General features: G+C 28.7%; 1 protein-coding gene across 1 annotated transcript in view; it reads left to right on the top strand.

Annotated features, from left to right (window-relative positions):
• Ufl1 (UFM1 specific ligase 1) overlaps positions 1-27,622 on the top strand; it is a 56,692-nt gene extending 29,070 nt beyond the window's left edge. Inside the window, exons 7-13 of the mRNA XM_075370616.1 lie at positions 2,683-2,865; positions 5,963-6,121; positions 14,206-14,429; positions 17,000-17,297; positions 20,219-20,385; positions 23,368-23,579; positions 27,313-27,622. Coding sequence (XP_075226731.1) covers positions 2,683-2,865; positions 5,963-6,121; positions 14,206-14,429; positions 17,000-17,297; positions 20,219-20,385; positions 23,368-23,579; positions 27,313-27,464 — 1,395 coding nt within the window. The 3' untranslated portion in view covers positions 27,465-27,622. The remainder of the gene's footprint in view (positions 1-2,682; positions 2,866-5,962; positions 6,122-14,205; positions 14,430-16,999; positions 17,298-20,218; positions 20,386-23,367; positions 23,580-27,312) is intronic.
• The last annotated feature ends 350 nt before the right edge of the window (positions 27,623-27,972 follow it).

Below are 27,972 nucleotides of genomic sequence, written 5' to 3'. Positions count from 1 at the left end.
TGAACTCTTTACTTCTACCCCATGCTCCTTCGACTGCTCCAACCATAGGTTCTTTAAATTATATCCATTCCTGTTCTACATCTTTTATTAGTTCTACACCCTTTGGTATTAGTTTCTAATTTCTTCCAAATCCTGCCTCCCTCTTCCTTTTTAAATTAATAAATTTTTTAATTATTCCTTTTTGCTTCCGTTTACGACATTCTCTGCTACAATTTTGACAACCATTAACTCCCTTCTATAATCTTTTTCTATTAAAATATAATCCATAAAAATTCCGGTTTTTCATTCTCCCCATCTATATATGGTTACTTTCTTGTTATTCTTTTTTCTAAACCACAAATTATGAATAAAATAAACCATTTCTTTCACAGAAACGTAGCAGTTTCATACACTCTTCATTTCTTTCCCCATACCCTGTGGTCCCATTATCTCTTCTTCTTTACTTCTTTCTTTTCTAGGAAAGTAATTCTTTACTTATTCTGAATTATCTCTTCTACTTTCTCCAGGAAATCCTCAGTTTTACCCTCTCTACTCCCTGATTGTGGGGCATAAACTTGGACATCTCTGTTTTTTCCTTCTATTCTCAGTCTCATTTGTAAAATCCTATTCCCACATGCTTCCCGCATTTGCTTGCATTTTTCTACATTTTTTCACAATAAAACCTGCTGCATTTCTAACCACTCTTCTTCTGCTACAAAATAGTACAAAATCTTTCCTGAGTTCTCTCTTCCCTGATCCTTTCCATTTTGTTTACTAAGTCCTAGGATTCCTATATCCTTCTCAGCCATAAAGTCTATTAATTCTTCCAGTCTTCCCATCAGACATCACATTCACAGTAGAAAATAATACATCCTTCACATCTTTCTTAAATGATCACTTATTTTTCACAGCTCCGCCACTTTCCTCAGAACTGTGGGTTGCTTTCAGGGCACACCCTAGCCCTAGCCTTACTCTGTCTTTTTTGCACACTTTCATGTAGGCTTTATACAGTGAGGTCGCCATACTCAAGAACATTTATTAGGTTCTGCCAGCAAAAATAAAAAAAATTAGACACCAGCCATGAACTTTTGTTTAAGATGCAGCACATACTCACCCCCGTCATGATCTCTTATCAGCTTTGTAGTATTTTATAGAGGCACAAGTGCTACCAAGTACTCCACGATATCTCAAGATCGCCATTGCTTATCTGCAACTGCTTATTCAGGTCTCCCCTTATTCTCAGCTAGCCATCATTCTGATGGTTTTTCAACCTATCTGCAACCTGGGGACTCACCCTGTTGCCTGTTGCTAGGCTCCCAATCCATAGGACAAGGCAAAACATATGTTATTGAACACGAACTGGTGAAATTTATTATCTGCTGTGATCACTGCCAGCCTTCAACACATGCTTTAAATAGGTAAAGCATATAGATATAGATGCAGAAAAATATTTTCTGCTAAAAAAAAGTGGTGGAAAATGTTCTTAGGATAAAATTCATTGTAAAAATAAGAAAATTAGACTAAATTTTTTTGGAAAAAAATTGGTAAAATAAGCTTTTTAAAAAATTTTATGTATAAAATAAAATTCTTATCCATTTTGTTTTATTCTGCTTTTTCCATTAAACGTTTTTGTGCAAAAAAATTTTTTGACAACTTTTGCTGTTGAAAATTTTTTACTATTAGAACAAATTTTTTGTTATTAATTTTCTTATTAAAATTTTCCTCATTATAGGTTTTACATGCTTTCTTAAATTGTCAATTGATTGTCAAAATCCTTGTTATTCAGTGATCTACCTTTTTCCAGAACTCAGGCACCTAAAAGACCTGTTCAGATCAGAGTACTGATATTGTTCTATATTGTATTTGTTAATTAAAAACTTGACTTTTACTAAAATTCTGGACTGGTAGTTGTGATTTTTTTTTAGAGTAATGAAATGACAGTGTTTAGTCATCATTTTTAATCTAGTAATTCCTTTAAAATATTTTATTTATTAAAACTGAATTTACAATTACTTAAGAATTTTTCTTGTAGTTTTTTTATCTGTGTAACGTCCTACTTTTTTAACAAATTAAATTGATATAACATGAATTCAGCTTGTATAGTAACAATGGACTCCAATAGTACACATATTTCAAAACAATTTAATTTATCTTTATGTACTATAAATTAAATCAAGATAAAATGAAATGGCAGCTACAATAACTATCAGTAACGTTAGCTTATTTTTTGTATTAAAAATTGAGAGAAATATTTAGCGACAAGGTTTAATGATGTGAATAACAATTTTTATGAAATACATTTCTGAGCGTTAAATAATCTGTCTTTGTCTTTCAAAATCCTGTTATTTCTAACCTAAGTTTATCCTATAATGTGGAACCTATTATCATCTATCATTAGAAATAGAACTTAGTGGTAGGATTTCAATCTTCTGTTTGATTTTCACAGTTCTAATTGATTTTGATTATAAACATGAAAACTTATATTTTTTAAATGGTTTCATTATGTTTTATTTGTCAGAACTTGGGTTTATTTATTTAAAAAATAAAAAAAATTTTTTAATACCATCACATGTAATTTTTGCTTTTTTTATTTGTGAATTTGAACTTGATTGCAGTTATCTCCTAATTAAGATTAATTTTATAAGAAATAAAAAGAACAGTTGTTTTATGTTTTAGTTTTAACATGTAGTTATTATTTTTCAGCCATTACTTCCTTCTGTTTTTGGGACAGAGGATGCTGAGGACGTTTTAAAAGAAGTATTAAAAAGGAATAATTCAAAAACAGCAATTCACAAGTTTTGTAATACTTACATATTAACTGATATTTTTCTGCAGAACTTGTCAAAGCCATTCCAAGAAGAACTGGTCAAAAAGAAGGCTGAAGAGGTATTTAATTACGTTTAGATATGTATAATTGAGTTAAAGATAACACACTTCATGTGAACCATCAGACGTCAGATTAACCAATAACCAATATTTATTTATAATATTCATTATTTTAACATCACTGTTTTTTTTTTAACGGACTATTTAAACAAAATTAAAGTGACTTACTTAAATTTTAAAATTGTTGATTTTATTCTGTGTTAAAATTATTCTATTGTGTTATTATTCTGGCCTTAATTAAATTGTTAAATATTTATGGAAAAGTAAATGAGTTACTTTTAGAAAGTGCATTAGCCATTTCTTGTAAATGGTCAATTGAAAAATCAGTCTTAGTATTAAACTGGATGCATATAATCATGACGGAGTTATTTCTATAATTCTGTTGATTTTTTCTTCTCAAAATTGTTAGAAATTTTATGTAAACAGACAGATTATCAAGGTCTAGTTTAATGGTTTTGTATGATGTATGTTTAATTAACCTACCACCCGCCTTTGAATGTGATTTGTAATAAAAATTTTTTAAATCACAGATATCAGACACAAAAAATGAGAATTTTCCTGTTATTCAGTAGTGCCTTTCGTAGATTTGCTAAGTATTTAACTACCATAAAATGTTATATAATGAAACATAAATGTTGAAAAGAATAACAATCAGTTACAAGATCAGACGAGATTGGACAATTGGAATATGCTAAGTAATGTAAAAAAAAATTTAAAAAAAATATTTACTGCTCATTAATATGTTTACAGAAGTGCAATTAATTTAGGTATCCTTTGTGATGAATATCTTTTTCTGTTTCTTCTAGTTTAGACAAACTACATATAGTATCACTCACACACACGCATATGTGCGTGCACACACACACACACACACACACACACACACACATACACAAAGAAAAAACCATTATTAATTTTTAGCGTTAAACACAATATGTTTATTTCTTATGTAAATAATTTATTATGAGACAGAAGATACATACTGCCACTTGGTGAGTTGATGTATTGTGCATAAAAAAATATGTTCAGGTTTATTGTGAAGTAAATATGCTTTTATCTACTTGTTCTCTTCGCCCAGAAATTTCATTTTTTGTGAAAAATATAAGTAGTTATGAGGGATGTTTAATAATTAATGAGACAAATTGATGTAGAGAAAAAAATGATTTATTCAATGACAATGAAACTTACACTACTTTTCAACATAATCTCCAGCAACATTTAGACACTTGTCACAGGTTTCACTTTCTGTTGCAGCATGATAGAATAGTTTTCGCTATTCACAGTGCATTTTTCTTCTAAATAGTCACTAAAAAATTGGGCCTTGCAAGTCCCAGAAGATGTCAACTTCACTTTACGGACTGACACTTGAGTTTTGAATTTTTTTTTGGTGGGCGAATCTGGATGTTTCCACTCAGGACTTCGGACTTGGATTCGGGCTAGGAATGGTGTATCCACATTTCACGACAGTACGATCTAAAAGGTTTTTCTCAAAACCTTAAAAGGTTTTTTTTCAGAAGCTTAGAACAAATGTAAATCTGTATGTCTTTGTGGGCTTGAGCCAACTGTCTGTGAACTCATATCAAACACATTTTGCGATAATTCAACACATCATGAATGATTGAAAGCACGGTTCCAACACTAATATTACACAAACTAGCAATTTGGGAAATTTTTATTCGCCTGTGAAAAATAGTGAAGATCATTTATGCAATTTTTCAGTGTGGTTGTCGAAACTTCAACTAGTCTTCCAGAGTAATGGAAATCAGTGACATTTATTCTGCTTGAATTAAACTGTTTCACCCACTTATACACTTTACTGTGGTTCTTCTCACCATACTGTTTCAACAGTCTTAAGTAAATTTCTGCCAGTTTCATAACTTCTGATGGCAAAAATCTTATCACTGAATGTTGCTCTTTGATTGTACACGTTTCAAGCGGAGCTGACACGTAATCACAGTCAACAGAATAAAACCCACCAGATTGGTCTAGTGGTGAAATCATCGCAAATCAACTGATTTTGAAGTCGAGATTTCAAAGGTTAAATCCTAATAAAAGCAGTTAATTTTACACGGATTTGAATACTAAATTGTGGATACCAGTGTTCTTTGGTGGTTAAGTTTCAATTAACCACACTACATTTATTTATTCTCAGGAATGGTCGACCTTTTTTCTTTTTTCTGTTTAGCCTCCGGTAACTACCGTTTAGATAATACTTCAGAGGATGAATGAGGATGATATGTATGAGTGTAAATGAAGTGTTAGTCTTGTACATTCTCAGTTCGACCAGGAATGGTCGACCTGAGACTGTACAAGACTACACTTCATTTACATTCATACATATCATCCTCATTCACTCTCTGAAATAATACCTTACAGTGGTTCCAGAGGCTAAAACATAAAAAGAGTTAACAGAATAATAACTAGTAATAGAAAAACCTATTTGTAATAATGTCTCAGTTACCATATTTATTTCATTATTATCAGATTTTGGCAATGTATAAAAAAATAAGGAAAATAGATTCATTAAGAATTAACAAACAGCTGTAATGTTAGATTAAATAAAATATTAAATTTAACTTACATATAAAATTCTTTCACTAATCTTCAAAAAATTGTAAAATAATTATTCATAAAAACAATTATTAACTACACAGAAAAAAAGCAGACCTTTCAAGATATTAAATTGTAAGCATTTATAATTTATTCTGACCTATGTTGGAATGAGAAATACTAAAGACCCAGTACCCAATCATTCATGCTTGTGATACCTATGTTGACCATCACAAGCATGAATGATCCACATCATCTACAGAACTCATAGTGCCAAATGTACTAATGATTGGGTAAAAATCACATGTTAAAAAACACTTTTGAAATTATTTGTGTATTCTTTAATTCAGCTGCTCTTAAAGCTTACTATGATTCTAAAACATCAGATTATAATGATTTATCTATCAACATTTTTGAAAAACATGGATTTCTACTAGAAAGATTAAAGACACGTTTTCCAGCATTTAACTAGCTTTTAGAATTGATAAATGAGTTGTATTTTATAAAAAAATAGCAATTTTTAATTATTTTTTATTAATGTTTTCAGGCTGTAAGTTCTGGTACTTACCAAAAGCATCAGCTTGATCTAAAACTAAGTAAAGGAGGTGGAGGTAACACTAACACTGAAGTTGAAGATACTAAAGTAGATAGAAGAGAAGAAAGAAGACGTAAAGCTGCTGGAGGAAAAGCTGGCGGTGGAGCTATGGTAATAAAATATCTAATTTCATTTTGCTGTTATATTTTAAAAGTAATTAATTACTTTAAAAAAAAGTAGCTATTAAAGTTTATCATCTTGTAGCTAACATCCCGAGGCAGATACCTTGCTTTATGTCCATCTTATGCTTCTCTTCTACATCCAGTTAAACGTCCTGATAGATGTCATTTCCTTTGAAATCATTTATAGTGTTTATTTATTTTCATCTTCAATTCTTTGCGCCTTCCAATTTAATGTTGTTTTAGTAAACCCCTTCTTCTTTTATGATATGGCCCAGCCAGGACATTGCTACTTTAAATTCAATAGCCGTTTACATGAAGAAAAATATTTAAAAAAAATTTTTTTTAATTAAAAGAGTTATTGTCAAAAAACAGAATATATATTTTCATAAGATGTGTAGAATAAATTAAAAACTTTTCTAAAAATATTCATACATAGGTTAAACTCAACATATTTGTATAGGTAAAGTTTTCTCTTAATCTAATACCTCCTTCAATAAAATAAGAAAAAGAAAATTTACAAAAACTTTTCTTCATTTTGGCTCCAGGTTCTATAATTAAAAAAACTGTAGACATTTATTTATAGCTCTACATGAATTATAAACGTTCAAAAAATCTTTAAACCGATGGAAGATAGAGCAAAATAATGAAAAACATATATTTCAGTTTTAAGAGGTGGAGATTGATTTTTTGAAAAAAGGTTTTTGGATTATTTATATTTGCATTGTTGGTAACAAATTTGCATTAATAAACGTTTCTCTAAGCTTCTTCTAAAGAAAATCGAGATTGATTTTTTGTGATTTCCCCCCTCCCTAAAAAAATTTTGAAAAAAGATGATATGATCAATGCTCTTTGTAAAGAAATATTTTACCCAAATTTGAAGAAAATTGGTTAGCTCCTAAGATATCAGGCAAGATATAAGTAGTGCAATAATTCTGAGATATAAGTAGGGCGACACATAAGCACACACATACATTTGTTTTTTTTTGGTCTACATTAACTAGTTGGACCCAAAAATGTAAAGATTTGTAAAAAGCTATTGAGCTTTTTGATCCCATTTTTGACTTGGTCACTATACTTTTTCCTTTAACATTAGCTATTCAAGTTATAGTTGCCAGAAAAGCAAAAAACGTGCTATATGTGAATCTTAATACAATTTATTTCCTTCTTCCTGGCTAATCCCTTCATCTTCTTTAAATTTTTTTTTTTTATTATATCTTTAGTGTGTATATATATATATGAGAGCAGTTTGGAAAGTAATCTCCATTTGGCTATAAATAAAAAAACCTACATAGATAAAAATATTTTATTATGTACAACTTACCTATAGTTTTTTAACTATTTTTCAATGTAGTCACCATTTAAATCCAAACATTTGTCACAGCATTTTACTAATTTACAAATACCTTCTTCATAAAATTTAATCACCTGGGTACCTACCCAACCTTTCATGGCATTTTGAAGTTCATCATCATCAAATTCCTGCGACACAAGCCATTTCTTCATTTGAGTGAAGAGATGAAAATCACTCAGTACCAAGTCCGGGCTGTAAGTTGATGATCAAAAATGTCCCAATGGAATTGATTCAAAAGTTTTGAGTTCTTCGAGCATTATGAAGATAAGCATTGCAAAAAAACAACACTGGATGACAGCATACCGCAACATTTGTCCTGAATGGCTCGCCCTAAGTTTCTTCAAAGTTTGACAGTAGATTGCTGAAGTAATTGTCATACCATGTTTTGTAAAAGGGTCAACCCATTTGAAGTGACCCAAGGGTGGGCTAGAAACGGAGGGGATGGTGCAGCAACCAGACACGCTACGAGGCGAGTGTTCTTCTCCGTCATGGTGTGGGGGGGGGAATTGAGATGACACAAGGGTGGTTGCTTGACGAATTCAAAAAAAAATTGAAAATTACCTACTTGTTTCCTACATGTCTCAGGATCTTAAAACTATTTTTTTATTTTTTACCTGTGGCGGCCATTTTTGTTACAGTGCGCACACCTATTTTTGTGATTGTGAGGGTTTATGGAAAAAGTCATAACCAAAAAACTATTGGTTCTGAAAGGATAAAACAAAAAGCAAATTATTCATATTTTCTCAAAGTAAAAGATTGGTTTATTTACAGTGGTTTATTTACCTATCTCTTCTTTCTTTGAGAAAATTACCAATAAAGTTGAAAATGAAAAACTGTGAAATTTCACTAGTAATTTTTTCAAGAGGCAGGGATGGCGTACACAGTTTGAATTATTATTTTTTATACGTTAGTAGTTTTACCATAAGTAATATTAATGGTGCCTTAAATCCTTAAATTTTTGAAAACTAATTTTTTTTTAAATTTCAAATTTTTTTCTTCAAATAACTCTTAATGGGGCTGGTAATAAAAGTCTCGTATTTGCACAAGTTACAATGTTTTTGTAGATGTTTATGGAAAATAAGAAAGTTTGTTGTGTATTGTACTAATAAAAAAGTACTAATAAAAAACCTCTCAAAAATCATGAAAAACCTGTAAAAGCGATATCATTTTGACACTCTGAATAAGTGCTCCAAGGGGGTTTCTTACCTTCTTGGCATTTTATTATTTCTATATTTATTACTATAGTTGAAATAGATTTGTTTGAACCATTCAACTGCAGTGTTCATGTTATAACAGGTGATTGAAGACATTTCCACTCGTCAGGAAAATTCATGTTGCAACATGTTCATTTATGTTTGTTGTATCATTTAGGTTTGTAGTTACAAATTGGTCAGTCTGACATTAGCCAGTGACCTGTTCACATCTTTACCGAGTGTCTCAAATTTCATCCTGTGTTTGAAAGTGTTTATTAAATAAATAAGTTTTACTTAATAATACTATATTTGCAAATTTTAAAATCAGTTAAATATTTTCATTATTTTCAGTAATTTCACATAAAACAATGGAAGAACAATGTTCCATAGGAATTTATGTGAATGAAGAGTGATAAAACAGTGTATGGTACAGTGCCAAAAGAACTCATTAAAATTTGTGAATATAGTGATGAAAACCAATAACTTTTTTTACGTGTTAATTCAGATGTCACTAGTGTTTGTAAATAACATGAAAAAAGGTTTTTGTCAAAATTCAATCACCTGTATGGACAGTTCTATTTTGAGAACTCATAAAAAACATTTAAGATGAATTTAAGACAAATAACATTAAAGCAAGCTCTTAAAGAACACATTTCTCCAAATTTAAATTTAGTTCCTGGAAAGTCTCTTTGTGTTAGCCATTTCAAAAGTATTTTTTCTCAGCAGAATAAAGAACTATATGAATGCAAAGACCAAGAGCAATACATTGCCTCACATCACAATATTGAACAACAATATTTGTTGGGTCGTTCTCACACAATTCAAGAGAATTATCAGAAGGGATATCACAGCTGTTGGTTTACCACACTAAATAAACTTTCATTGCTATAAAAACAAGCTATTTTATTGAAAAATAATTAAAATTTTGCTATAATTTATTTTTTCTTCGATAATTTTTACAAAAATAAACCAAAATAAAAATGAATTCTTAAAAAAAGATAGTTTTACAAGAATTTTTAAATCAAAATTGTATTAGGTTATTAGTATTGGTTATTTTATCTTATTTTTTGATAGTTTGTTCTTTAGTTACTATGGCTTTGGCAGGGTTTTCAGCTTGTTTGGAGAATGATCTCCAAAAATCAATGAATAAAAAAACCAGAACACAAAAAAAGTAAAGATTTAGAAATTGCATGAATTAATAAATGAATAAAACAAAGAATTAAAGAATCTAAAGAAAGAGTAAAAAATGTATATCCTAATTGTCTTAAAATTACAACCTATCATTAATAATTTAAAAAAAAAAAAAACTATTCTAAAAGTAGTGAAAACATTAACTTCAACAAATAGGAGCTAAATATAAAAAATATATAAGAAATGTAAAGTGCAAAGAAGACAAGAAACCTCCTTGGAGCACTTATTTTTAATGAGTCAAAATGGTATCGCTTTGAACAGGTTTTTCATGATTTTTGAGAAGTATAACTTTTTTATTAGTACAATACACAAGAAACTTTCTTATTTGCTATAAGCATCTACAAAAACACAGTAAGTTTGGCAAATTTGAGATTTTTATCACCAGCCCCATCAGAGTTATTTGAAGCCAAAATTTGAATTTTATTTTTAAATTAGTTTTCAAAAATTCATAAAAATTTAGGGTTAGGTATATCATCATTAATATTATTTATGGTAAAACTACTAACATATACCTACATATAAAAAAATAATACAAACTGTGTATGCCATCCCTGCCTCTTGAAAAAATTTACTGAATGTGAAATTTCACTGTTTTTCATGTTCAATTTTGTTGGGAATTTTCTCATAGAAAGAAGAGAGATAGATAAATAAACCACTGGACAAATCTTTTACCTTGAAAAAATATGAATAAATTGCTTTTTGTTTCATCCTTCCAGGACCAATAGTTTTTTAGTTATGAGTTTTTCTGTAAACTTTACAGTCACAAAAATAGGTGTATGCACTGTAACAAAAATAGCCACCACAAGTAAACGGCTAAAAAAAAATAAAGTTTTAAGGTCCTTAGACAAGTAGAAAACAATTGGGTATGTTTCAATTTTTTTGAATTGGTCAATCAACCAGCTTATGTTTTTTTGGGACACTTCAAATGGATTGACCCAAAATCGACTAGAACTCCCTTGACATCCCACAAAACTGTAGCCATAATAAAGTTCAGTTGGCTTTCCTTGGCTTGCTGAACTGGTATAGTCCTAGGCCATCAACTCTTGTTTCATTTAAACATTCATATAGGCCATCCAAGTTTCATCCCCAATCATAATTCTCTTCAATAAGGTATCTCTTTCTTAATCTTAGCATGAAAGGAAGTTAAGACAGATCCCATTCATTTGGTTCGATGAATCTCTGCGAGCATTTTTGGAACCCACCAAGCACCAAACTTCCAGTAGCCTAATTTATTGGTGACAGTCTCATACAAAACCGTACAAAAAATTTGCCAAAATTGTTTGGATAGTTCAGAGATGGTAAAACTTTGATTTCCATGCACTTTTTCGTCAGTTTCATTTACAAGATCATTACTCACAAAAGAAGGCCTACCAGTCTTCTCTTTCTTCATGGATGTTCAGCCTTCAACTTTTTAAAACATTTACTTTTTGCTTTCTTTATTTTTGTAGCTGCTTTAAGATTCAGGTACAATTCTTTAATTAGTCTTGTCTTCCAACTTAATTTTAAACTTTAATGTTAACTTAATATTTTCATTAGCTTACTTCAGTGGACAATCAAATGCTTATTCCCTGTCTATCAAATTAACACTTATACTTTTATATCTAACTATACACCTTGTTCAAGAATAAAATTTACTAATTTTATTTGAATAAACAGAAATGATTTATTTAAAAAAAACACATTTGTTTTTATTGCATTTTAATATGACTACATTTTTGAGATAGTGCTTAATATTTGATAATCAATTAATACTTGTCCATAGTTTTTTAATTGAATAATGACTACTATAATGAATAATAATGTGATAACAAGTGAATTGAAGTAAGAGCTCAAAACTGATAACTAACATGATAAATCTTGCTGACGATAACTGTATACAAAGGAGACTAATGCAGCACTGTCAAAATTAAAAATTTGTTAAATCATAAAATTGGCTATCAAAGAGCAGCATTTGTTAGGCAGTCAGAAAACACTTAACTTCCCATTCACCTTGAAAGAAGTTGCTGGTGATCTTCTAAAATTATATTTTAGAAGATTTTAAATCTCATGAGTGGGAAGAAGATTTCATGAATTTTTTGCCAAAAATTCATTTGCATTGTTTTCTGCATTTCTTTTCTTCGCTATTGGACTTAATATCTCCTGTGTAGCCACTTTCTCAATTATTTTTAGATTTTTTTATTCCATTTGTTTGTTCAGTTTTCACTGGACAAGGAGCAGAGTCAAATGACAGCTCACCACAGTAAATCATTAGCAGTTTTGACTGCTGCTATACAGGGAATACTGTGTGACCCAAATGAAGATCTGCATTGCAGTAGTATTTCAAGTAAGAGGCTGTCTGAAATCCTCCTTAATGAGGAATAAGGTCCCTAATTGTAATATTCCAACTGATGATCTCCCCAGTTTGTACGCTGTTAAAATATTCAGCCAACCAGAAATATTGCATTAGTTGGACTTGTTACCCATGGCTTATGTATGACTGCTACTTATGTATCTCTAGTATAGCAGATGAGTGAGAATTGAGAAGAGGGGTTATTGGGAAACTATGTAAAAATAGCCTGGGTTGAAAGATTCAAGTTGTTGAGATTACATGATTGGTGTTAGGATAAGAATTGAACAAGCTTTGATATGACGGAAGAATATATTGAATTCAAATGATTGCAGTTACAAAACACTTTCACTTTTTATTCAGTATGTTTTATTAGCCCCATCTCATCCCTTAACTTCTTTCCTTCCTGCATCCATATTGTTCTGTCACCATTAGCTTCATTCTTTACTTAGCCTTTTGTTCAGTGATTGCAAAAATGCATTTGCTAAATGCAAAATTAAATATGTCTTCCTATGAATATATTCTTGACACTTAGCCATAGTTTTGATAATCAGCATCACGATCAGAAAATTTGAAGAAAATCCTTTGGGAGCATTCCATTATACAATTTCATCATCTTTTATGTAATTGTTGATTGAGACATTTCATAACTTCTACTGACAGATTCTATTCCCTCATGTTTCCCATTCACCACATCTGTTATTGCACGTATAATGTACAGTTCTAAGCTAATTGTCCATATTTTATTTATTTTTTATTTCATCCTGATCTGTGAAGAAGTAATTTGGCTTTCCGTTCGACTAGCATAATTCCTTTTATCTTGTATCTCCTTCTCTATGTTACACTCTCAATCTCTTTTAATTTCATTAATTTCTCCAATATTTCTTCATTTATTCCTTGTTTGTGGTTTTACTTTTTTTATACTTTTACGTATTAAAAAAAGATTTTTTTCATAAATCTTCCATAATTGAGAAAGATGTGCAAGCCATTTCTCTTTTACATTTTGTGTTACTTTTTTTAATTCATTATTCAATTTTCTGTAAAGTCTCTTACCATATTTGTCTTTCTTGTATTTTCTTCTGTTCCTTATCTCTCAATCATTCTCTGGTAAACTGATGATTTATGCATTGTAAGTGATAACCCACCTATTTACTCTATCTTCCTTTGGAAGGTAATTGTTATTCTGTGACCTTTTTTATGATGTCTTTAATTCCCAAAAATTTATTTTCACTGTTTTCTAATTTCTTTTCTTCACTGCTCCCCTTGTTACCACCTTTTTAATTATTATTATTTTTTTTAATTACATTTGCTTTCTTTACTCTTATTACTTTTTAACTTATTACAAATCATAGAACTACTCATATTACTGCTTCAATTGGTTATCATTGTTTTTTAAAATCTTCTCCTTTGTGTGGTTGAAAAAAAATTTAGGGCTACCATTTTTTTCATTTTTGCTGTCATTTTTCAGGTCTTCACTTAAAACAATTTTAATAGTTTCCTCTGCCATTTTGAAAACTTTATCTTTAAAGGCATTTCTACAAAACATATTATGTTTCTATATAATAGTATCATATTGTCTTTAATTAAAATGAGATAATGTAAACATTTAGTTTTATATTACAATTCACTTGTTAGTAAACTTTATATTAAAAATAGTTGTAACTAATATCTGGGGTTTGTTTACGGTTCATATACTTTAGTTATGTTAGGGATGCTGTTGGTATCTTTTTATAAAATAAACAAATATGTAAAAATTAATAAATTTTAAATTAGATTTTTTTATAGAGGCCTTTGAAGTTTTTAAGTACAGTAATATTGTCCCTAGTTTTAACTAATAAATATTCTAACAGTGTACTTGTAAAAGTTAATAAAATCCTTTGCTTCATTGTTCTCAATAAAAGCAATTATATTGATTTAATGAAAGTTAATTAGGCTTGGTACTTGGTCAGGTTGAAGTAATTTTTTCGTGTAAAAATTTTGACATGTGCATTTTACTTTTTATTAATTTACAGGGACGTGAAACTAAAACCAAGTCAACAAAAAAAAAATATCAGCAACGAAATCGTGTTGAGGAATCAGATTCTGATGAGGAAGTAGTTGGAAAAAAATCTGCTGTTAGTAGTAAATTAGAATTGATTAAGATTGAAGAAATTAAGAGGATTATACTTAGAGAACCATCATTTCAAGATGAAGAACTTGAGCCTCTTATTGAAGAAATCGCTTTGTATTATCACACGTAAGTTTTTTATTTTTGGTAGACTTAAATGATTTATATTTTTCAGTTCCTGTCAGTGAAACAGTTTTTTTTTTTTTAGATCAAAATTTTTTTGCTTATTATTTATCTTGGTGTAAAAAAAAAACTTTTCTTTATAAAATACATTTAAAAAGAGTATTTTAACCCATTTGCACTAAAAGATGTTGTATCACCATTTAAATTTATTTTAGAAATCCTTCTGTGATCAGATGTGAGATTTCTGTCTGTCTACCTCATTTAATATTTCTTACATGTTTGAATATTTTTTTAATAGATGGCTTTTCTTCTCAAACATTTTATGATTTATTTTCACCTATTTGCACTATAGTAACTTAGTTGTGAGAAAAATAACTGTCATTGTCACAGCTGTAGGTAATGGGTTGGTCTAGTGGTGAACTCATCTTTGCAAATCAGCTGATTTCAAAGTCGAGAGTTCTAAAGTTCAAATCCTAGTAAAGGCAGTTACTTTTATACAGATTTGAATGCTAGGTCATAGATACCAGTGTTCTTTGATGGTTGGGTTTCAGTTAATCACACATCTTAGAAATGGTTAACCTGAGACTGTACAAGACTACACTTCATTCATACATATCATCCTCATTCATCCTCTGAAGTAATGCCTTACAGTGGTTCTGGAAACTAAACAGAAAAATAAAATGTAGGTAATGCACACATTTTTCTTTGTTTACATATGATGTTTAATGTTTCTGTGCCTTTTTGTTCATTTAAATACTTTTTATTTATTGTGTATTACATTTATTTTAAAATGAATGTAGATGATGTTGTAATGTTAGAGGATGAAACTGGAGAACTTTATTGATTCATTTCTAGAAAGTGCTAACTGAAGGCATTAAGAAATCAAGTTTGACAGTTATGAAAATTTCATTTAGAAAGTAATTATTCAAATGGTACAAAAAGTGTAGGCATTAATGATATTATTATAATGAATATTATCTTTATTACTTAAATATTAATCTAGATGCTGATAGACTTTATCAGTCAGACTTTTGAAAGTATAGTTAAATTAATCTGTTGCATAAACTTAATGCAGTTTTCAACTCTTCTTTCATTATCTCTTTATATCGATATCATTTATTTTTACTTCAAAAATTAATAATATGTTTTTACAGTGTGAAGGTAGCACACTACCTTTCTGGATATAAATGAATTGAAAAAAAATTGTTTAAATAGTTAGTAATTTATTTCATTATTTTGGCCGATCAAGAAACAAAAATAGATTAAGACTGTATTATTCTTTTATTTTGTTTTAAAGTTAAATAATATGTGTATTTATTTGATAAGAGATTATATTTAGTAATTTTTATGTAATTGATTTTTTCTTAGAACAATATCATAAAAAGATTAGTAGATACGTATTATTCATCAGCTATGAATTCTAATATGAGAAGAAACTTCTTTGCTTTCTCACAATAATTTGAATATGATTCTGTATATACTCATTAAGAAAACATTTATTATAATAGTAATAATAAATTAGTAATAAAACTCAGAAACCCCCCCAAAAAAAATATCAGCAATTAATCTGAATTAATCATCTTCAAACATAAACGTTTTTTGTATAAATCAGTGTAATTACTGATTCCCAATTGATGTTTCCTCATATTTGTTTTGCCTTTTTTTGTCTTTCCAAAATGTTTTATTTGAAATTAATATTTTATTTTATTATTTTTAAAATGATGATAAATGTTGCATAAAAATCCTCCCATAGAACCTTAAATAAACCTTAAGATTGCACTAAAAAGCAACGGTAATCAAGAAAATTTAAAATACTTAATATGAATTGCAAAACTAATTAAAATTTAATAACAAGTATCCTTATGTAGAAAATTTTTTTCTTAGTTTGAAAATGATTAATATATCAGACAATTTATTTATACTAATATGAAATGTAAAGTTTTATAATGATACACAGAACCAAATTTTACAATAAAATATTCTTCAAATAAGTTTTTTAAAACATTTTTTTTAATGTTTTGGTTCAATGTGTCATTATAAAGGTGTACATTAATTTATAGCATCTCCAGTTGTCACATACATGAACATAACAAAAAGAGAAGAGATACTAAAATAATATAATTTCAATATCAGTATTTTATATAAATCATAAATTAATTGTAGTGATGTGATATATTGCGTACCACAGCCAGATGGTATTGTGGTATTGCATACCACAGAGAACCCAATTAGAACCATATAGAACCTACCTACATTCTCAAGTAAATAAACAACTGCGCCAGATATCTCAGTAACTTCCAAATTATTATGATACTTCCTTATTATTTTGTTTAAGACAGCTGATTAAGCTTATATCTCTTTATTATTTCTTCTAACCCACTAAGCTGCATTTTGTTCTATCCATGGGGATTATTTTTTGTTATTAGGATATTTTTTAAACTTCTCATTTTTAGTTCATCAAGCATTTGTTTTTTGATGTGATTAATTAGAAAAATGAGAAAGTGCCTTTATCATATTTTTTTTTTTTTGTTTCATTAGCTTTTCATTTTTTTTAATTTGAATTTTTTCTGTTACAGAATTTTAAATAAATCAGCTTTAACAGAAGCACAACAAATTTTTGAAAATCGGGTGTTATCTGATACTCAGTCTCGACGAAAATTACATTCTGAATTACAAGATAAATTAAATATGTTATTAAATGATATAAGATTGTACGAAAAAGGAATTAAACAATTTCCAAATAAAGATACACAAACTCAGTTAACTAAATATCTTATAAAAACCGTTGCAACAGATTTAGTTAATAATTTATTTTTATTTGTTGCTCAAGAAAGTTTTACATGTAATGATAATGTTAAAGAAATAACTCCTGAGGTATTTTTTTTTTAATCTTTATTTTTAATTATTTTATATTTATGGCATTAGAAGATTTGAGATAGCCGTTAATGATGTAATGTAATGAATGGACTCTCATTTCTATATCTTGCTAGTATACAATATACAAAAGCAAAAAGAAATTTATGAAATCAGATAATTTTTGTAATTATGTTCAATAATCCTTGTAATTTTAAATTATTTACATGGTAGGAACACTCCGGCATCAAGAGGCTGGCCATCTCTGGAATTTAAAGTATTTCTCAAAATGAAATCAGTTGACTAATAATTTTGAAAAGTTTTCTTTTATGAAAGATTTTTTACATCTTCTGAAGATGAACAAAAAGTTTTACCTGGTGAAGACTCAGTGCTGATTAATAGGGTTAACTTAAATCTAATTCTAAATTTAAAGTTATTTAGCTAGCTTATGATTGGGAAGGAATTCTTCTGTAAAGTATAAACATTTTCAAATCTACCATCACAGGTAATTTTCTGTTATCATGTATTGTAATTTCAACTTGAACTTTAAACCTGTATGAAATGTCATATGCAACAAAAAGCATTACCAACTTTCAGACAATCTAACCTGTCATATTTTGTGTGTCAAAAATTTAATTTCTAATTTCTTTTAAATTCTGTCTTCTTACAATTGATTATTATTTCATAATAAATAATGATGGGATTGACATTCATCTTCAATCTTTAAAGGTTGCCTACTGATTACTTATTTCCTTTTTCCTGCCATACATCATCTAATGGGTTTCTTGCACAGTGTAAAAAATTCTTTTTAAATTTTGTTTAGATTGAGATCCCAAAACTATTAAGTATTTTACAGGTGATTCAGGAGGAAAGAGAATAATTTGAGAACTGATTCTAGAGTTTGAAATAATGAAAAAAGTTCATACAAACAAATGTTGAAAAAGCTTTGTTATCGAGTTACAGCTATGAAAAACTTTGCTCGGATTTCAGTTCCCCTGGTGAAATGAGTTCATACTGTCATATAAACCATTAGATAAGGGGTAAACTTGATAGTTTCTTATGTTTTCTGACTTTAAAAATCGAATAAAACAGATCACATAACTGTATCTCACATACTTTTGACAACATCCAATATAAAACAGAAAATGTCTGTACTGAAAAACGTGTTTTTTAGGTTTGTTTTCAGGTTTAAAGATGCATAAATCTTATTATCAAAACCTGTAGAAATTTTAATTTTAAGAAAAGTGATATGGTAATGTCTGTGAAAAAAATCAACTTTTATTATTAAAAACAAAACTTAACAGAAAATTGTTATGAATTTAAAAAAATTAAAAACAACTGTAATTAATAGGCCCTTTCATACTAGAACAACATATCATGGTGATAAATTATCTGGAATTTTTAAACAACGAATTTCTTACAGTGCTTGAAAAAATTCATTGGTGAAATGTATTGAAATGTACTATCATCTTGATGGAGCACCAATGCATTTCACAAATGAAGTAAGACAATGTTTAGATGAAGAATTTATCAGTAAATGGATTAGTCATAGAGAGCCACTTAGATCACCAGACCTTACTCCCTTAGATTATAGTTTATGAAATGGATGAAGTGCGAAGTATTTGAGAGAATAACCTTAGATTATATGAAAATTTGTCAAAACTGGTCATGCTATGGCTATCTTATCTCAAACTAGAAGAATTTCTTTGAAATACATATTCAGTTTACCGAATGTTATGCAAGGACTGATTGTAATTGCTATTGAATTCTATTACATTTGAATTTTAATTTATGTGCAACTGTGAAATTAATGTTTCAGTCTTGTGTACATTAGATTAGTCTTTTATTACAGCCAATAAAAGTTATTTGTGAATCTTACAAGAAAAAAAAAATAGATATAAACTACGTGGCATGTTTTTAAAGCAAGTACCATTTTCAAATTAAAAAAGACAAGTACACTTTGCTTAACAATTTTATTTTTACGTGAAAGCCTGTACTTTAATCTACTTTTCTACATAATTGCCATCAATATTAACGCACCTGTCATATCATGCAACCAGCTTTTGAACACCATCGTTATAGAAGTCTGCCACCTGACTTAATAACCACTACAACACTGTCGCTTTGACACAATCATTGACAATAATTTAAGCATTCGGTCACAATTTTATAGACAACATTTCTTGAAACTTGAGGAAACTCTTCAGATAGCGAAGAAATCGTAAAGCATCTGTTCTCTCTCACTTTTTCGTCAACTTTCTGCACCAAATCTTCAGTAATGACAGAAGGTCATTCTGTTCCTTATCATGAACATTCTGGCGGCCATCTTTAAAAGCTCTAATCCATTTTCATACCATTCCATCACTCATAATATTTTCTCCATACACTTCATTGATCTGATGATAAATTTAAGCCTCTTTCACATTTAGTACTAAGAATACAAGTCATATCACGTATTTCACAGTAGACAGGATTCTAAATCAGCAGAGGCATTTTAAATACTCACAAACAAACATAAACACAGTAGAATATTTTCGTAATGGCGTCTGTGGCTTGCCAACAGATGTGGGTACATAGTGCGCATGTGTGGAATGCCGACTGCAGCACAGCAGCAGCAGAATTTCAAAACGGTACTTACTTTAAAAACATGCCTCTTAGAAAGAATTAAAAAATTTTAGATATTAACTACAAAGAGTTTCTTTTAACTATTTACCAGATTAAACAAAAAGTGAATATTTAAACAAAAATAATTTTTAAAGTATGATTTTTAAAAATCATTTTTTTTTTTAATGATCTTAGAATTAATTTAATTGTGAGTGTAAAACTTTTCATTTTAAATTAAAATTTTTAATTTATTATGATTTAATGTACTTGAAAATTATTTAATACTACAGAACAGAAAATATTTATTGGTATAATTAATTAATATTTTCTTTTTTCAGATGAGACAAAAAATTTTAACAGAATTACAGAAAGAAGCCAGAGAATCATTAACAAAATTAAACAAATCATTAACTGGTAATTGTTTAGAAGAATTTATGGCTGCTGTGGATCCAGCTTTTAATTGTATGGATCTGGTCATCCGTAAACCAGACAAAAAGAAAGACAGGTCTGTAAGAATAATCATTTTTAAATTTATTTATTTCTATTGCAATGTGTATTAGACTAATTTTTGTATTTAAGAAAGGATGCCTGATATTTATTGTTTTTTATATTTTTATGTGTAATATTTTGTTAGGTGTTATTTTAGAAACATTTTATAATATTAATTATGTTATTTGTACATTTATTTGTAAGTTAACTACTAAACTTCATTAATATGAAGTTTTTTCATAACATATTAAAATAAAAGCATATTCTAGATCTATTAAATGTACTTTATTCTGGTAGTGTTTTATATAATCCTGTAGTTTGTTTGGTACAAGAAATCTGAAAAGATATAGCCTGAAACCTTAATAATCTTAAAAAAGTTTCTGCTCATTCAAAAAAGATTGTTTAGCCCTGACAATTTCTTAAATCAAATAGTATTAATTTGAACTTTCTAATGAAAAATTTATTTAATTTTTTTTCTGTATGATTCACATACAACTTTTATTGGCTATAATAAAAGTTTAATCTTATGTACATAAGATTGAAACATTAATTCCATAGTTGCATACAAATTAAAATTCAAATGTAATAGAATTCAAAAGCAATTAACGATTAGTGCTTGCATAACATTTGATAAATTGATTATGTATTTATTTTTTTATATGGCATGAACAAAATTTTAGAGGAATGAATAAATATATTAAAAAATGAAACCATTGCTGATTTCTTAAACAAAGCAATCTTCAGTATGTGTAACAAAGATAATGAATATTAAAAGGAAGTTGTATTGGATGCATATACATCTGAAAACTGAAATTTTTTACCAGCCTCCATGGTGTGAGTGGTAGTGTCTCGGTCTTTCATCTGGAGGTCCCAGGTTCGAATCCCAGTAAGGCATGTATTTTCACATGCTACAAAAATTTTATTCATCTTATATCCTCTGAATATCCTAACGGTGGTCCTGGAGGTTAAAAAAAAAATTACATCTTTTCAAATGTTACTTTGGATGGCAATGTAATCGTTACTAGTGAAGCAAATGAAAGAAGTTTATAAGGTATAGAGTAATGGAAATTTATGAAAGAGAAAAGTGTATTGATGAAAAGAAGCCAAACCTACTCTTATGCTTGGCAACAAAACATTTTTACATCATTAGAAGCGTAGAAAAAAGTTTACAAAAAATGCAGCATCACTTCAAGAAGTAGACATAAAAAAAAACTTTTTCTTTTATTATTAATTTTTAATAGTGTAGCATTCATTATTATTTAATTAGTGATAGTTAAAGTGTTCCTTCAAGGACTATATTACCAACCAATAAGTATGAGTAATAGTGGGCTTGTTCAAGTAATGTTTCGGGGGAAAGAGATTTGTGCTTTGCTTCCTTTTTTCTGGCAACTGACAGAAGGATATGCTATTTAAATGCAGTTTAAGGTTGGAAGGACAACTCAAAATAGTTAAAAGCAAATATCGTTAAATGTTTGATACACATTTTAATAACAAAAAAAGTAACATTGATTCTGGAATGCTTTAGGAACATTCAGTTATTTGTTTATTAGATTGCTCTAGGAAAATACAAAGAATGTTCTAGAAAAATGTAGCAGTATTAGGAATGAGGCTCATGTGCGTTTGTGCCACACTAATGCCTTTAATAATGTGGGTGTAGCACTTGATAACTTAATACTTCTGAATAGAAACACATGCCACTGTTCAGTTTAGATTCCAATGTCAGATTTTAAAATATTACCTGTGTAAAAAAATAATGAATTGTTTTACTTTTTAGTCAAAGTTCAGATTTTATTTAAAGTTTTTTTAGATTCTAAAACAATCCATTATTTGTTTTAATATTTAATATTTCCCTAGGCAGATCCTGAAATTCTAATTGGCGAACAAAATATTATTTACCATAAGAAGTGTTAGTTGTTAAATACACAAGAAAAATAGTAATTGTCAGTGTAATTTTGTTTAAATATGTATACACTTAAGCCTATTTAAACATTTAACACACTACTTATAACAATAATGACTTGAGAAAACAGTTGAATCCAACTAAAAATTGTTAATTTTTTTTTTTATGTACACCATGAAGTAAGAAAAGAATTAAAATCAATTATAGTATGTAAAAAAATTTTTTTTTACAGTATAATAAAAGAAAAAGGACAATTTTTTGTCTACTTCTTGAAGTTTGTACTTCTTGAACATTTTTTCAAACTTTTTTGTAAGCTTCTAATGAAGTAAAAAATGTCTGCAATATGTTTTTGATCCTTAATGTACAATTGTTGACCAGATAGGATGCATAATTTAACTACCAAGAATAAGTGAGGGCTTGGCTTCTTTTCATTGTTACACTGATCTCTTTCATTAATTTCCAGTACCCTACAGCTTCTTTGCTTGTTGCTTCACTAGCAATGATGGCATTACCATCCAAAGTAACATTTGAAAAGAATATAATGGCAAATTGATTTCAATTTTCAGATATGTGTGCATCTGATTCAGTTTTGAACTACGTATCCGTCTGATACAGCTGCCTTCTTATTATAATTATTAATTATAATTAAAAGTAGGCAATTTTAAATAAATGAAGGAAATGGTGTTTGCTTGCAAAATGCAAATATTGGGAATGAGAGAAATCTTAAGTCACAAAGATTGTTTACATGAGCAGCCTGTTTACAGCATGATTAATTTCAGGAATTATGATTAAGTGTAAATTAGGCTTAATTGAGTAATTAGGATAATAATATTAGGAATGATGAATTTCAGGAAAAAAGATTTTATCTTGGAATATTGATTTCAGTACCATACCGTAATCTGTAATAAAAGTAAATGCACACTTATTTTAATTCAAGAAGGTAATGAAAATTTTGGGATATTTATTTAAATTCAGTAGATTGAAATTTTATTACAATTCCTAATATTCCAATTAGCCAAGTTCCACTACAGTTTTTAGTTTCCTAAGAATAGATGTAGATAAGAATGATTTTTTGTCAGCTTAATTTTCATTTTACAGACCACAAATGCTTGCACATCGACAAGCCTTGTTACAGCAGATGATGGACACCGATGATCCTGCATTAACATTACATCTTGCTTCTCTTATTATATTTCAAAATGTTACACAAACTATGTTACATGCATCTGGACGTTTTGTTTCAAATATTTTACTGTTTCTGACTAGCCATCTTTCTCAGGAAGATTATGATGTACTACAGAATTATCATGGTATATGTTATATTTTTATCTTATAAATAATAAATGTTTGCATGTTCAGTTTAAAATTTGAAACTATTGAGTTAGTTTTGAAACAGTACAGAGGAATTAATGAATCTTTAAAAGATTAATTTCAGTAAAATATAATATTTAGGTACAACACGACTGGCTATACCTGCTTCCATTTACTTGACTAAAAAGCAAAATAAAGGTAATTAAAATTTTTTTAAAAATGAGAACCGATGTACAGTCACCTCCTAGTAGTGTTTGTCAGGTAACGCTATGAACCGAGCAAAATACATTTTTACTCATATGAAATACAGGTAACCAATTGTAAGAAATATTTTTAAGATGGAAGCGAACTATTTTGAAACCCCCACATTCTTAGATCACCCAAAGTATCAGGTCCTTTTTCTTTTTCCTGTTTAGCCTCCGGTAACTACCTTTCAGATAATACTTCAGAGGATGATATGTATGAGTGTAAATGAAGTGTAGTCTTGTACATTCTCAGTTCGACTAATCCTGAGATGTGTGGTTAATTGAAACCTAACCACCAAAGAACACCGGTATCCACGATCTAGCATTCAAATCCTAGTAAAAATAACTAAAATAATAAAGTATCAGGTCCTGGACTGAACAAACTATTGCTCTAAAGAAATTACATACACTGATATTTATTATAAATTGAACAGGTTTTAATTTTTATTTATCATTATTATTTTCACAAGCATGAGTTTAATGAACACAATGTTGTCCACGGGGCAGAGCCCTCTGGTTAGTCAGAAAGGGCAAGAGAAGTTAGCCATGATTGGCTAAATATCCACTAACTGCAAAGGGAAACGCAAATGCATGCTAAGAAAGGATTTTTGAAATTCTGAGCTAAATAAAGGGTTAAAATGGAGTAACATTGAATTTTACTATTTTTTTAATTTCTCAGTAACAATTGAAGATATCAACTTTATTTTTAGTGGGTGTATCAAGTGAATATCTGAAAACCAATTTCTGGAATTTTCAAAATTGATTTTCAAAGGGATGATAAAGTTAAAAAAATTTTGAATACTGATTGCAAATTTTCCTCATTTCTGACTATACTAAATGAGATGTTCACTCAATTTGGGCTTGCAGTTACTCTTGAGATAAATATCTTAAAACCATTTTCGGTTTTTTTGGATTTTTATTTTTTTAAGGGATGCAAAGGTGTGCTGTATGGTGGTTTAACCAGCACAGCCACTGTTACTGTATGTATGACATGACTTGCTGCTGCACTTGTGGGTATTTGTTTGTTACTTGATTAAAAAGCATAAAATAAACGTTTTTTTAAATATGAGAAATGAGGTGTTTGTCGGTAATGCTAAGAAACTGGTAAAATACATTTTTACCCTATGAAGGATGGGCAACCAGCTATAACTACTATTTATAAAATTTAACCTACTATTTTGAAACCTACATTCTTCTTGACCAAACTGTTGCTCTGAAGAAATTACAATACTCCAAGTTTTTATAAATTGAACAGGCCTAACTCTATTTATTATTCTCACAATGTATAAGTTTATTCAATTAAGAGCAGTCACTAGGCAGGAAGGGCAAGCAAAGCAAGCTCTGACCATTATTGAAATCTGAAAACTGAAATTTTTCGCGATCATAATACTTTACTTCATACCAGGAAGTAAAATTGCATTTGAAAAATAAGAAAATATACTATTTACCAATGACTTGTTTTTTTTATTTCATGAATCTAAAGTTTTTTTAGCAAAATTTAATGTTGATTTGTTGCTGTTTAGAAGCAGCATTATGTTGCTTCTTGAGGGGTATTGTATTACATTTCATGGCACATTACATAAGTTCAGGATTGAAGTTACAATAATTTTTATAACTTTTTATTAAATTTATAAATAATTATGGAATTTTTCATTATTTTTTTTTTTATTTTTAGAAGGAAAAGATAAATAAAAAATAAATGAATAAGAATATAAATTCATGAGTAATAATAATAATTTTTTTTTACTTTTTTATTGGGGAAGGGTTAAAATGTAAGCTCTCTCTGTTAATTACAGTAAGTTTCAGCAACAACATTGTGTTTTTTAAAACAAAAATGATTTTTTAACAGCATTTGCAAATATCTCTGCAGCAACACTGTAGTTGTCATTTGACATTTGCTGATTTCTATATTGCTTCAATAAAACTACCAGTGACAATTTCTTTCTGCCTATTTTAAATGTTAAAAGTCAGTCAATGAACCAGTCAACAGTGAAATGCTCTCTCTTTATTGGTTTTTTAAACTAAGAAATATGAAATCAATGGAAATTCATTTTCATATATGTGAAGTGTTTTTTCAAACTACCTTGACACATTCAGAAATGGATCAGGTATTTAAGTAAAGGATGTGAGAATGTGCAAGATACTTTTCATTGTGGGCAGTCATCTGTGATCAGTGTTGATTACAGACTCTATTATAATAGACTGTTTACAGTTTTGTACTTTGGTATTTTTTCTTTTCTTTTTTTTTAATTTTGAGAATTTTTATCCTTGAAATTTGTCGATTAATTTTAACTATCCAAAGTTACGCTGGTGCTTGATGTCAGTGGTTTGTGAGTTGGCAATGTTTTGATTAAATAAAGGTCGAATTCTGAAGAGTTCTGGTAATTAGAATATGTCTCTCATTCATCAAAACAATAGTTAAGAAGTGGAGGCAAACAACACTGCTGAAAAGGAACATATTCGAGCAATGTCAATTCACGAGATCACATGCATTGTTTTATGGGACAGAGTCATATGTATATGGGAACAGTTTTGCATGTTAAATAAAATGAGGCTCAGTATTTGCTACCTTCTACTGTGAAACCTTGAAGAGATTGCATTATATGATTCAGAATAAAAAATGCAGCTCGCTTATGTATGCATTGTGTTGTTTCATATCAGACACTGTTTCTTAAACCCCAGCAATTCACTTCATCATTTATCTTGAAACAAGTAGATCAATTTCCACATAACCTGCCAAGTGATTTTTATCTGTTTCTGTTTTGGAGTAGTTTCTTTCCAAATACCATTTCAGTAACTGTGACAACACTAAGAGAGTTGTTTTTACATGCAACTTCTTTCTACAATCAGGGAATACAAAAATTATCCATGTGCAATAACATAAGCAAGATAAACCTTACAATAAATGTGTGTATTATGTTAGAAACTATGTTAAAAGATCTTTAGTAAGTAGCAGACACATGATAAAAATAAATTATCTGTTTGTTTTTTTTTTTTTTAATATCCTAAAAGTACTTATTTTTTTATCACTGTATTTTTAAATACATGCAACGTGATGAGGAGATTGAATAAATTATTTGTTCCTCATTCTGCTTACATATTTGTAAATGAATTCCATTATACCATGATACATTTTAATGCATTAGGATGAAATTTATTGATCCATAGTTTGTGTGTGAACTGAATGTAATGTATTTAAACAATCCCTTTTAGAAAGCATTGGCAGATTAAAGATTAGATAATGTGAAGAGAATATTCGTGAAGTTTCATCTTAACACATTTTTCTATTCTTGAATATTCATGCAGTTGTAATATGAATTTTATATATTAAAATTTTTCATTAAAATTGTGATTTCATATAACAAATAAAACTGTAATTATATGTACATAATTATTAGGTATACCATTAAGCTGGCCTTTGTAGCAAAATTTATTTTACATTACTTGAAATAAAAATGTAGTACCTTATATACATCTTTTGTTTCAGATTTAGTTTTGAAACTTCTCACAGTTAACGAAGATGATAATCAGTTAGAAGAAATTAAGAGTTCATTACAAGAAAAGATGGTAACCGTAAAGAATATTGCAAACAATTCAAAAAATAAAACTGGAAAAGATGAAAAAATAAATGGTGTCTAAGCACTAATAGTACAAAGTGCAGTGTTACAATTCATCTAATCGGTTTTGGATTTTATTTTTATCAGTCTATTGTAACTTTATTACTCATTTAAGTTCTTAATTTAGTTTCAACTGTAATAGTTAATGCTTTATAATAAATGTTTATTAATAATACATCATTTTGTTTTAGTTTTATCTTTCCTAGGGTTGAGAAGTTCATTAAATAAAATTCCATCAATATCATTCTCTAAACTGGGATTTTTCCCACTTATAGTCCATTTTTCCAGTCTTTTATTTTCCTTGCTGAGATTTGCATGAAATATATGGTAGTGTCACCTGCTGAGGAAATATATGTAATAATTATCAATTTTTGGATAATTATATATTAAATTATTATTATTGTTGTTTTACTTAGCAAATTATTGAAATTCATATTTGATTCTAAATAAAAATGTAAAAATATGTTAGCATACATTTGTGTACTGTTTGAATATTTTTAGTATAAGCTATCACCGAACATGTAATGATT

Source organism: Lycorma delicatula, chromosome 7 (assembly GCF_047948215.1).
Source record: "Lycorma delicatula isolate Av1 chromosome 7, ASM4794821v1, whole genome shotgun sequence".
Lineage (NCBI taxonomy): Eukaryota > Metazoa > Arthropoda > Insecta > Hemiptera > Fulgoridae > Lycorma > Lycorma delicatula.
This window is presented reverse-complemented; position numbering and strand designations above follow the sequence as displayed.